Source organism: Vicugna pacos, chromosome 3, assembly GCF_048564905.1.
Source record: "Vicugna pacos chromosome 3, VicPac4, whole genome shotgun sequence".
NCBI classification, from domain to species: domain Eukaryota; kingdom Metazoa; phylum Chordata; class Mammalia; order Artiodactyla; family Camelidae; genus Vicugna; species Vicugna pacos.
In genome coordinates, this window is record NC_132989.1 from 46,202,403 (window position 1) to 46,216,333 (window position 13,931).

At 32.5% G+C, this 13,931-nt stretch overlaps 1 protein-coding gene across 11 annotated transcripts in view; it reads right to left on the reverse strand.

The window, feature by feature from the left end:
- Positions 1 to 13,931, reverse strand: part of FER (FER tyrosine kinase) — a 399,630-nt gene that overhangs the window by 239,662 nt on the left and 146,037 nt on the right. For all 11 annotated transcript variants that reach the window (XM_072958302.1, XM_072958299.1, XM_072958307.1 and 8 more), the window contains one exon: positions 12,162 to 12,351. In XM_072958302.1, the coding sequence (XP_072814403.1) occupies positions 12,162 to 12,351 (190 nt within the window). The remainder of the gene's footprint in view (positions 1 to 12,161; positions 12,352 to 13,931) is intronic.

The following is a 13,931-nucleotide window of genomic DNA, read 5'->3' on the forward strand; positions in this document are numbered from 1 at the left end:
CAGTTAGGCACGATTTCTTCCTCTGAAAATGTTCCCTTTCCCCTAGAAGGTAATTTTACTTAAATATTTGATCACTCTATTTGTTATTATGAATTCTAAGAGCTTGCCCAATATTCAGAAAATATTTACTGAGCCTCCACTATTTGCCAAGTACTGCTCAAGGCAAAGAATGTTGTGGTAAACAAAATGAGGGTGATTGTCTTGTAGGAGCTGCAGTTTGGGGGTGCTAGTAAAGATTATAGGGGAAGAAAATAGATACTAAAACCATTCATACATATGTATATACACAATCAAATGAGTTAATAACATATAAGTACACACACTAAAGTATTTAATGCATAGAAATGCTTAGAAGAAACCTCCCACTTAGTAAACGTTAGCCAACAAAACAGTAGTAGTAGCAGCAAAAATACTAGAAGTACGTGTCATGTAAGAAATGGAAAAGGGCAATAGGACACCTAGCAATGGTAGGGATGGAGGGATGATAATATAAAAGCCTATTACAGCTAGAGAAGTCACAGAGATGTCTCAAAGGAATGACATTTGAGCTGAAATGATGAAAAGAAGGCAGTTAGACATATGAAGAACCGGGGAAAGTTATTAAGGAGAGAGGAAACAGAAAGGCCCTGAGATGAGAATAGGCTTGGTCTGCTCAAAGGGCAGTGAGATCAGAAAGGCTAGATGTGGTAGATGAGGAGGAGTAGGCTATGCTGGGGGCAGGCGGGCAGGGACATGATCATGTAGTTTAAGCTTTGCTAAGGAATTTTATTCTAGTTACATAAGGATGCCACTGGAGGGCCATAAGCAGGAGCTATACAAGATGACATTAAGATCAACTTTAGTTACTATACAGAAAATATAATGTAGGAAGAGCAAGGGAGCAGACAGATAGTCTGGCAGAAGCAGTCCAAGCTACACTTTCTGATGTGTTTTATTAGGATGATCACAGTGAAGGTGCTGCCAAGAAGTCAGATTTGGGACGTATTTTGGGAGTGGCACCATGAGAATTTACTGATGGAGCGGATGTGAGCTTTGTGAAAGAGTGAACACAGGGCAATTCCCACGATTTTTGGCTTTAACAGCTAATTTGCAATTTACTAAGACGACGAATATTATGATACTTGCAGATTTGAGGGTATTGACAAGTTTAAATGAGCGTATCAGTCCAATTACTGAATGAAATGATCAAATTCTAAGTCAGTCTTTATAAATTAAATTCACTTTCAGCATGTTTTCTCCATGCAAATGAACTGTCACACATTATATATAATACCAGAAATAACAAAGAATTTTAAATGATCAGAATAACCAAAGCGTTACTTTCACATATTTAAGAACCACATGGCAGGGTGATGACTCTTGGTAGGCATGTTAAAAACAGAAAAACCTTGACATATAAATTTCAAAACTGTATGCATTAATTTAATTTAATTTTTAAAATGTAAGGTGAAAAATAGCTCAATTTCAGAAACTGGGTTTCTCTGACACTGAGCTCCACCTGCTGGTAACTTCTTATCGTTAGGTATTTCTTTTCTTTAGGTATTACACTCTGAAAAAGAATAAAACTCCTAGAGGAAAACATGGGCAGAACACTCTTTGACATAAATTGTAGCAAATTTTTTTTGGATCTGTCTTTTAAAGCAAAGGAAATAAAAGCAAAAATAAACAAATGGAACCTAATTAAACTTAAAAGCTTCTGCACAGCAAAGGAAAACCATTAACAAAACGAAAATCTACTAAATGGGAGAAAATATTTGCAAATGATATGGCCAATAAGGGGTTAATATCCAAACTATACAGCTCATACAACTCAACATCAGAAAAACAAACAACCCAATTAAAAAATAAGCAGAGGACCTGAATAGATAATTTTCCAAAGAGGACATACATATGGCCAACAGGCAAATGAAAAGATGCTCAACGTTGCTAATCATCAAGGAAATGCAAATCAAAAACACAATGAGATATTACCTCACACCTATCAGAATCACTATCATCAAAAAGAACACACATAACAAATGTTGGTGGGATGTGGAGAAAAGGGAACACTCGTACACTGTTGGCAGCAATGTAAACTAGTGCAGCCACCGTGGAAAATAGTATGGAGGTTTCTCAAAAAACTAAAAATAGACCTACCATATGACTCAGCAATTCCACTGGTGGGTATTTATTTGAAGAAAACAAGGACATAAATTTGAAGAGATACATGTACCATATGTATAAAATAAGCTACAAGGATACATTTTACAACATAAGGAATATAGCCAGTATTTCATACTATTATATAACTATAAATGGAGTATATTCTTTAAAAATTGTTAATCACTATATTATACACCTACAACTTATCTAATATTATACATCAACTATACATCAGTAAAAACAGAAAGAAAAGCTTTTTCTTATCAGCTGGATCTCATTTGACTCTACTTGACTTTCTCCTTCCACCAATCCTGTTCTCACAGTTCTTTAGTCACTGACCTCTGAAACCAGCCACCTTTCACATTTCCCAAGTTACTAGCTACCCCTTTTCCTCCTTATTCATGGTAAGCCCATTTCTTTCCACCTATAGCCCTGGCCTTCTCACAGAAAAAGAAGTCAGTTCTCCTTTCCAAATTTCAAGACCTTTTCCTTTCGATTTCTCCTCTAATTTTTTTCTACATCTCTCAATCTAAACTACTTTTGAAAAGGGAAAGGCCAGGCCTAGACGAAACTGTAAAATATATTAAATTCACCTTCAGCAATCTCTTACTTTCTCTTTTAACACCACACCCACTCACTAGCCTGCTTACCTGTATTGGGACCGCCATCAAATTCTTTTAACATGCTTGCACTACCCACTGAGAGTAACTGCCACTCTCTTTAGCGACCCAAGCTCCTGATTTTCGGTACTTATCCATATCTCACAACACTTAGTGTGCTACTTTGATAAGAGGCATTCAGAATTTAAAAGAGCTCTTTAAGACAAAATCCTTTGCCCAGCAGTTCTCAAACTTTTTTCAACTCCAGGAGACCTGAAGGATGCAACACTTTCTCAGCATACTAAGCTTACAATTTTGCCTATATAAGATGAGGTATTTCTACTAACAGCATAAGTGAATCTAGGACATTTTCATTCTCAATGCTATTATTTACTGGCCTCTCAGACATTCTCCTTCATTTATTGAGATCTTTGCAAGTGGCTTATGATTATTTTTTTTCTAGAAGAACCCCTAACATTATCAGAATTATTCTTGTATTTCTAAGTTCCTTGGATGTCTTCATCTCCAACAATGTTCATTCATGCTTAACTTCAGCATCACATTATCCCATTCACAACTACCAGTCAGAACTGCTTCACTTGTGAGAGTTCAGACCACACTTAATAGCTTCTTACAAACCTCTTTTTATCTTACTCTAACTATACTTGTTCTTAAACTAGATTAAAACAATCAGTCCTTGAACTACTCTAAGATTTTTCTCCCAGGACTTCAGCCCTTATATTCCACCTTTTTTTTTTTGCTATTTCTTCCATAGGGTGGATAGGACCAGCATCCATTCTGGCTGTCCGGAGTCCATGATAGGGGCCAAAAAATATAAAGCATTTAGGCAGACCATTTAGAGAAACTGCTGCTTATCCCAAGAATTATAAGTAGCCATTCTTGGAGAGGGGGGACAATATAACCAGATTTGTTCTGATCTGAAATTTTAAAAGATTACTTCAGCTGGAGCATGGTGAATAGGCTGAAAGGAGGCCACTGTGGATGGTAACAGACAAGTTAAATAACTCATTATTTTCTAATTGCATTTCTTAATCATTATTTTCATTACTAGTGTGGTTGAATTTTTCATATTTTTATTAAAGCTTGTATTTTCTTTATTATGCATTTCTTATTCATGTTCTTTGTCCATTCTAAATTGATGCATTACTTTTATAAACCAATTTGGATGATTTGCTTGCATATTTTAAAACATTAATCCTTTGTCATATTTGCAGCACATATTATTTCTAGCTTTTACTCTGTAATTTAACTTTTGTTTTTCTACATAGAAAAATGTTCACTTATATTTTCTTCATTAGTTTTGCAGCTTTTTTTTATATTTGAGTAATATATCTGAAATTTATTTTTTTATGTGGCATGAGCTTAAGATCCAAACTGATATTTATCAAACATATAGAATAGTCTTTCAATCTTTCATTTTCCTTAAAATAGTCTTATAACCTTATATTAAGACCACATATAGGCTTCTTTGAGCTGAGTATTCTTTTCTATTAATCTACCTAAATGTTCTTGTATTTTACTATGCTGTTTTAAATAATGTAACCTTCTAGCTGTTCAAATGTTACGTTTCTAACATCATCAGTATGAGAGCATTCAATCAAGTTTCAAAATGAAAGCAGATAAAAGAATATGAATTTGTTTATATTCTTCTTGTAGTCCCTTATAACATGTGCTACACAGTACACAGAAGTATAACTGATTTTTTCTGATTGAGTTGCTTCTCCTTCAAAGGATTAAATGATTTTTAAACAATTTTGAGAATTTTTCTGGAAGAATTAGCTCCTACACTAAAAGATCTCTAGGTAAATTCTGACAGAGAAAAATCTTTCCTTAGTCCAAGATCTTACCATTCATTTGAGATTTACAAACTAAACCAATGATTTTAAAAATTAACAGCTGAGTCTTAATCTTTTAAATATTAATAATAAGAAATAATTTTCTGCAGAACATTATAATAAAAGGGAAAATTTATTAGGATTTAAAATTCTTTCATTAGGTACCAAATGAATCAGTAAATCATAATATTCACATATTCTCTTTATTAAACCTCTCAATTAAATTAAAGAAATTAATGTGTCATAAAAATAATTTTCAAAGTTTAAGACAAAAGACTTCGGAGATAAAAATATATGAATCCTTCGCTACTACATGCAAGGTCAACCGTCTACCTACAAATCAAGTCAAAAGATAAATTTTAAGACAGACACTATTCAGTTTAATCAAGGACTTAGCAAATAAATTGTAGAGGCTGAAATAACTTTCTTCAGATAGAAGGAAATTAGATTATTTTAAAATTTTTAGGAAATGTCCTGAATATGTTATGCAGTGCTTCACATGCCAAGTAGTTGCTTTTGATTGATTTACTTTAATGGGTGTAAAAAAAAAAAAAAAACCAAAATTGTATAATATAGGAAAAAAGGAAGAATTGTATTCATTCATGAATAGAAATTTTTAGCAATTTTATTATTCAGTATCATGAAAAATTAACCATGTTTCTAAAAATATTTTTCTTTAGATGATTAAATTTCTCCTGTCTTTTCAAACAATGTATCTGTGTTAAACTACAATATGTAATAGTCCAAAGATTTTCTTAAATTTTTAATTAACACAGAATGAATGTCAGTTACTACTGTCTAAAAGTTAAGTAAACAGTAATCCAAGAAAAAAATCCACAGAAGAAAATCTAATTACTGTGTAAATAATAATAAAATCACTATTAATAAATTAAAATGCTATGTTACATTTAACTTTTTTGTGAATTTGCATAAGTCACCTAACTTTTCTGCTTTCATTTTTCATTTTTATCTTGAGTGGTATTCCAGTATTCCTAATTTCCTTGGAAATGTAGATTTGGGAGTCATCAATTGATGTTTAAATCATGACAGAAGGGAAAGAAAGCCCACAGATACATGATTGAAAAGAAAAGAAAAGGACTGAAGGCCAAGGCCTCCAGGCTAAAGCCTGAGGAATATTAATGATCAATTTCATCACAGCACTTAACGCTGATGTTTTCTTGTTAATCAATTATTTATGGCAACTTTCTGCCTGCTGAATGCTGATTTTCAAGTGCAGAGACCTTGTCTATTATTCCTGGATGCCTCCATCTGTGGCACACAATAGATACTTACAGAAGTTGGTTAACACTGTCTAATAAGAAGGCAGAGGAGGGGAACAGGAGAATGGGGACAAAGGTACAAGGTATAGAAGAAAAGATTTAAAAAGAGAAATGGAGAGGATAGGGAAAAGAGAAGGGACCAAAAACCAAGTGCATACTAAGCACCTTCCTAACTATCTCTGGGGCTCTAGAATGTGCCTTTGTCTTCGCATTCACTCCTTTAGTCCCCGTAACAATTCTGTAAGGTGCACATTACTAATTACATTTTACAGATGAAGAAACCGAGGTTTAGGGGTGTAAAAATTCACTTAAAGCAACTGAACTCATGACGATTAGATTCAAGTTTCCACATTTTCTCCACCCTGCCCTGCTGGTAAAAAGACAGCCTTTAAATAACACTGAAAGAAAGGAATCAACAAAGTATGAAGAAAAAACAGAGTTCAACTAATAGAATGAATAAATAATAGTATGGCATAAATTGACAACAAAGAGTTATTTTTGAAAGGCAATATGAGTATTAAAAGCTGTTAATTGAATTTTCCATCACTGCAAACTTTAAAGAAAAATGTTATTTTAGGAATGAAGTTATAAAATACAACGGCATTTAGGAATTTTTTTCTTTCAAACTATTAAAGAAGACTGGCATTAATATAACATGAGTAATATTTGTGTAAAAACTGCTTTGTGCAAAATTTTAAACATAAATTTTAACCAAGTAGTAGAAGAAGAAAGTGGGCTTCAAGTAAACTAATAACACTAAAACTTTTCTTTAAAAAATTAGCTGGTCAATGCTATTGATGTCAGCAATACATAAGTAATAAGTTAATTACATGATACTTAATTTAAAAAATATTTTGTAACCTATTATGGCTAAAGGACACAATACAGTCAGCCCTCCATATCTGTAGGTTCTACACTCACAGATTCAACCAAATGGAGATCAAAAATATCTGGGGAAAAAAAAAATTCCAGGAATTTCCAAAAAGTAAAACTTCCGTTTGCCCTGTGCAGTCAACTATTCCCATTGCATTTACATTGTATTAGGTATTATAAATAATCTAGAGATGATTTAAAGTATCATCATGGGTGTAGGTTATATGCAAATACTAAACTGTAACTACAGCAGGGGCTCCTGGAACCAATCCCTCTTGGATACCCAGGCAAGTCTGTACTTCAAACACAATGCAGATCTCAAACATGCTTATCTATCATCTAAACTAATAGGATACATTTTTAAAAGATTTATGCTTAATGAAAAATAATACCAAGACCAAGAATAAAGACTAGCCGAGAAATAAGCACACATTAAGTCATCATTCCTGTGATACTCAAATATCATCTACATAAAAGACAACAGTAGCTTACTAAGTGGCAGGCACTATTCTATGCACTTCTTAAATGTGTAAACTTTGAACCATTCCTCACAACAAATCCAAGAGTGAGGAAAACTGTGAGTCCTAATTTACACGTTGGGAAATTAGCAGGTATTTAATTCTTGCCTAACTTTACTTTGTCCTTTTATTATATCCCTTTAGAGCTAGATAACCTTTGGGTGTTAAGTTTGTACTAAGATATTAAGAGATTCATAATTAAAAAGACAAATTAGAAATATGTACACATATATACATATTTATATATAAATATATGAAAATGAAAAGTAGATTTTTCATTTGGTTTATATATTATGCATGTATATATTATGCATGTATGTGTATAAAAATAAAAAAGTTACTTTTCATTTACTGTTTACTTGATTTGGCTTACATATTCACTGTATATGCATAAAAATACGAGCACAGGAAATAGTTAAAATACAGTATAAAAGCAGTTCGAATTTTTAAGGGTTACTTTTTTCTCCCCTGATAATGAAGATACTGAGGCCTAATGCAAAAAAAGTCTCTGGCATCATCCATTAACTAGTCTGTGATATGAATTGACTTTATTTGTATGAACTAAAGAAAAATGAATATTTAAAGGAATCTTTTTTAACTGAATACAATTGACAGATAACATTATATTAGTTTCAGATGTGTAATATAATGATTTGATATTTGTGTTACTGAGAAATGATCATCATAACCACACAGTTATAAAATTTGTTTTCTTGTGATGAGAACTTTCAAGATCTACTCTCTTAGCAACTTTTGAATGTACAACAGAGTACTTTAACTGTCATCATCATGCTGTATATTATATTCCCCTTATTTATTTTATAACTGGAAGTTTATACCTTTTGACCACCTTCACCCATTTCACCCATACCCCACCCCTGACTCTGGCAACCACACACAATCTGTTCTCTGTATCTATGAGTTCATATTTTTGTTTTGTTTTGTTTAAGATTCTACATTTAAGTGAGATCATACAGTATTTATCTTTCTCTGACTTACTTCACTTAGCAAAATGCCCTCAGGGTCCATTTATATTTTCACAAATGGCAGTATTCATTTTTATGGCTGAATAATATTCCATTTATATAAATATTTTATATATATCAATCTCACATCTTCTTTAGCTGTTCATTTACTAATGGACATTTACATTGTTTCTGTACCTTGGCTATTGTAAATAATGCTACTAGGAATATGGGGGTGCAAATAGCTTTCTGAGTTAGTCTTTTCATTTCATATTATTCATGTCATATCATTGACAGACAACATTATATTAGTTTCAGATGTATAATATAAAAAAGCAGAAAACATGCAATATAAATTTGGTTTTTTGCATATGGTGTTTCTGGAAGGTTATCTCTGAGGTAGGGAACTGGGGACTAAGGAAAGGACATTTAGACCCCAGTACATGTACACGTACCATCTACTCAGAGAAGTTAATCAAGGTTTTGCCTTTACAAATAAGAAATACGTAAGTTAATCCTGCAGAAAATCTACAATTCATACTTATGAATTCAAAGAGTATCTATAAATTAATTTACATGTGAACTAAGGCACATTATTAGAAAAAACTGAAATACAATCTTTTATTTTAATAGTATTTCATAATATACACAGGTGAAAAGAGGCAACATTAGATGAATGACTTTTCTTGGCAAAGATGTTTCTATTACTTGCCTCCACAATTTTTTAGATTTAAATTAATAGATAGGCTTTAATTTTCATTGAATTATATACATGAAATAAACATCAATACATCTAAGAGCCTGACTACAGTCCCAACCCTGATGACACATCTGAATCACCTTAGAATTTTTATAAGAATACAGAATCACTGGCCCATTTCAGTGGTGCAGCACCTTAAAGTTACTCTTCCACAGAAGCATTCACCACCGAAGAGTCTGTATTTTGGTTAACACTGCCATTAATTAGAATCATGTGAAATAGTTAATACTTACTCTTAAATAATATTTAGGCTAAGTTTTCACAATTTTCCATGATATCATGGTTTAATTTTTAGCTCTCCCAATTCTTCCAATATTCAACTAAACTTCCCTTGCTGAAATTTTACACCATTTATAAGGTTGGAATTTATAAAGAGGAAAAAACAACAGAGCTGCTTATGTTAATTTCAGGCTTTTTTTGTAATGTTATTCATAAAACAATGCTTAAACAATCATTTGGGGGAAAACCATTTACAGTTTTAATATTTTGACTGTTTCTGAATAAACTGAAAAGTTATATTCTAGAAAACAAATATATGTATGTATGACTGAAACATCATGCTGTACACTAGGAAATGACATATTGTAATTTGACTGACTATACGTCAATAAAAAAGTAATATTTGAATTATTAACTGAACAGACTGAATTATGTAAAACTTTCACCGATATACAATGGGAGTATGATTAAGTTTTAAGAACTACGTACTGCAATTATTTCTAATTGTTTTATGAAATACACTGTAAAATCTCATTAACTGACACCAATTTGGGGAATACCCAGTTTGATTTACAAACTATTACTTTAGTACTTTAAACTACATATAGCATTCCTTTGTAAATTCCTTAAAGACTTACTAGAGGCATTGCTTCAAGGAAGAATTAAGACATGTAGAAAGAAACAGCATTTCAAGTATTTAAAATAAATTAAGTAAAATAAAATATGATGCACTAATTGGTAATAAGGTATTATCATCATTTAATAAACAGGTACAAGAGCAAATTTGAAAGTACCAGAAAGTAGTTTATATTCTTAAACTGTATTATATATTCTCTCTAAAATATTACTAATTTATTTATTGAAAAATCTTTTCTTCAATGATTATGAAAGATAAAACTCCAGGTGATTACAAGTAAGAATTAATGAACTGCTGTATTTTAAATTCAGTCTAGTTTTTAGTTGTAGTTATCAAATGGGGATATGCTATCATTTAGTGACCTGGATAACTGTCTTTAGTTTATCATAATAATAATAATTCCAACATGGGTCATCTGCATAGAGAATTACTTAAAATAAATTAGATAGCCAGTTTTAACCTATCTGTCACAAAGGGGGGTGGAGGGTGGGATTTCAAAATTGTAGAATAGATAAACAAGATTATACCGTATAGCACAGGGAAATTTACACAAAACGTTATGGTAACTAACAGAAAAAAATGTGACAATGAGTGTGTATATGTCCATGTATGACTGAAAAATTGTGCTGAACACTGGAATTTGACACAACATTGTACAATGATTATAAATCAATAAAAAATGTTAAAAAAAGAATTATCTGTAAAATATAAGAGGAAAAGAGAGGCTTGATTTGATTATATAGAATAATTAAAAACAGAATATAATAGTAATATTGGTGATTATAGTGTTAATTCTCCCCAAATAGCTGTCTCGTACCTGAAAGCATCTTTACTCTTGGTTTTATGTATTCTCTATTGTGATAGATCATTAATTGTAGAAATAAAGTAGACATTGCTAACCTCCCCCCAAAAAAACCCTATCTGTCACAAAATCAGACTATGAAGTAAATAATTCCACATCCACATGGAGACAAGGAAACACTTTTATAAACCACACTCAGAGAGTAAAAGATTTACTTGCTAAGGTCTCAAAAGCCAAGCAAAAGAAAAAACTTCAGAAGTTCCCCTAAAAAAATGAATATGCCAGGTAGTTATCAAGGATCATAAAGCAAGAAAGGGAATCAAGTGGGGTCCTTGGTCTACATGGTAGGACCCTTAGTATCTGGTAGGACAGTAAAGGAGAGCAAAGAATTATAATTAATAATTCACAATGTAATGTATAGATCACTATGGCTCTATTAATAATAAAAATAGCAATAACCACAATAATTTAAACACTTCATACTGATTTCCGGATTTATCTGGAATTGGGAATTTCAAATGCAGCCTTTTGCTTCCCCTATGGAGACATTTGAATCCATTTAACAATCACATTGTACTATTTAGAATCACATAAACTAAAAATTACTAAAATACCAGCTATAGCATCATTAACTAGAATAGTTCTGTTTATAGACAGCATCCAGATACTCACAGATAAACCAAGGATACAGCTGAGACTTCTTCAACCTTGGCACTACTGCTATTTTAGGTTGAATAATTTTGTGTGGGGTGTATGAAGGGAGGGGCTGTAATGTGCATTGTATGATATTTAGCAGCATCACTGGCCTCTCACCACTAGAAGTCAAGAGTGTCCACAGTTGTGACAACCAAAAATTTCTGGAGACATTGCCAAATTTCCCTGGGGGGGCAAAACTGCCCCTTGGTGAGACCTACCAACATAAGATAAAGGAAGGAAGGAAGGAACAGGAAGAGAGAAAGAAAGTATTTATACTAGGCATTATTAAACAGTTAGTAAAAGCTGTACAAAGTTGAATTTCTTCTAGTTGGTAGATTTCCATGTGTTTATTGTAGTTTAAGGATAATTATAAGGAAAAATCTTTTTTAAACAAAATCAATGTTTTGTTTTGTGAAAACAATAAACACATCATCAATCTCAGATAAATTCTATTGTTCTTAAAAAGGAAAAAAAATCAACAAATATCTTTCTCCTTATTTCTTACTTCTATCTTAAGAATAACACCCTACATTCCTGCTGTCTCCCAGGAATAAAAACAATTGCAGTCTTTGTTTTCAGTTTTGAAGGCGAGAGAAGAGCTTTTTCCTTTGACTCTACAGATGGTTCCTGAAAGTGCTCTCCAGGTGACCTGAGGTGACTGACAAGTCTATTTTGCATTTACAAACAAGTTTAATAGGACCTGCATATTAACAAGAATACTACTTTGTTATAGCAACTGGAATTATTTTTTGCATTCATTTATTACCTATATACTACTCTTTCAAGTTTCTAATTTGATTATTCTTTGGCTTACCATGGATGTAACTGATCGTGCATCTTCTTCATAATTTACTACTGGAGGTGGCTCTTTCCCATCATTTTCTTGCACTTTTTGCTCTAGTAATTCTTTCTGGGCTATAAACTTTGCCTCAGTGCACCTCAGCTGCTGGACTGACTGTTTCAGCTCTTCGAGTGTCTGTTTTTGGCTTAGCAGAAGTACAATACTAAAAGAGAACACATTTAATATAAATTATTTCAATTTCTTTAAGAAAAAAAATTTAAACAAAATTATATATGTATATTATACTCCTATTTTCCTTCATTTTCCCCTTTATGAGTCCTTCAGAATCATAAGAATTATGAAACTGAACAAATTTTGAGTTACCATAGTAGTTATTAAATTTAGCTAACATCAACAAAACTGAAGGAAATGTTTGGAAGCAAAAGCAAATTCAAGATGCTTTCAAATATATTATGATCTATGGCATTCATTTTATTTTACAGCTAAACCATCTACCTCACAAAGTACAGACACTAAGGTCCAGAAGTGTAGAGCCTAAAATGAATTAATATGACTGAAGCAGAATCTTAATTTACTTCAAATCTCAAATGGAATAGAGCTAAAGTCAGATCTGTGCCTAGAGTAAAATAAATCAAATCAAGGTGACAGCCTGGAACCAAGCTGTGTACATATTGTGAGGGGTGTGTGTTTAGAGTTGGGGAAAGCTGTTCTGACTGAGAACAGACTGAGGGAATGAGTATAACATAAGCCTCCAAAGTTTTGCAGTGTCACCGTTATACAGACAGAAGACTTCCCCATATCTCCTTAGAGAACTACATAGGCTACATGCTGCCTTTTTGTGACTTTTTAGCCCTTAGAGGCTGCCCCTAATGGGGATTTCAAACTAATTCACTCACATTAAAGCTACAAGAGAAAAGGTAGCGGTGGTGGAGAACACATCTGGAAACACTGTCATACACAGCATATTAATACCTTAAAGAATTGTGCCATGCACTACTGAATGTAAGTTATTACTATATAAAAGACAATAGATTATCATTTAGGGAAAGCTTCAGAGCTGGAGAATAAGGTCAGAAAATGTTACCTTTTCAAACTGGAACATTTAAAGATCAACATAACCTGAATAAGTAATCAGACAAAAGGAATACACAGTAAGAGAGATTTGTTTATAAATATGTTGCTGATCAATATTTTGAAAACTAAATTCCAATCAAACTGAGCACAGGATGCAGCCTCGGTGAATGCTATACAGAAAGCTGTAATCCCCTCAATCATGCTGCAATGAGCTCCAAGTGAGCATTCTAATAAAGAGGACTCAGAGAACTGAGTGAAATTTGGAAAAAGTGTAACAAATGAGTATTTATAAGAGAGACCTAGCAATATGCAAAAGACAAACCTCTCCAACCAGTGAAGTTAACAGCAAAAGTAATAGAGAGAGATACGCTGTACTGTCAGAGCTCATTAGTCCTTCCCAAGTAAAATCAGCATGGCACAGTGGAAAGACCGTAATTATACTGAACGAGGACAGGTTCAACTTCATGACTTAATCGCTATGCTTTTCTTATCTTCAATTTTATCACTGGAAAAACTGATGATAATACACTTACTTTTAGGCTTTTTCTGAGACTTCAATGCGATAATATTTGAAAAATCACTAGCACAGTGCCTACCATAAAGTAAGAATTCAGTAAATGGCAATTATCATTTACATCATTATCATTCAACAAACTGTAACCTGTGCTCTCAATCCACACAGATTTCCTAATAAATTCATGTTGGTTT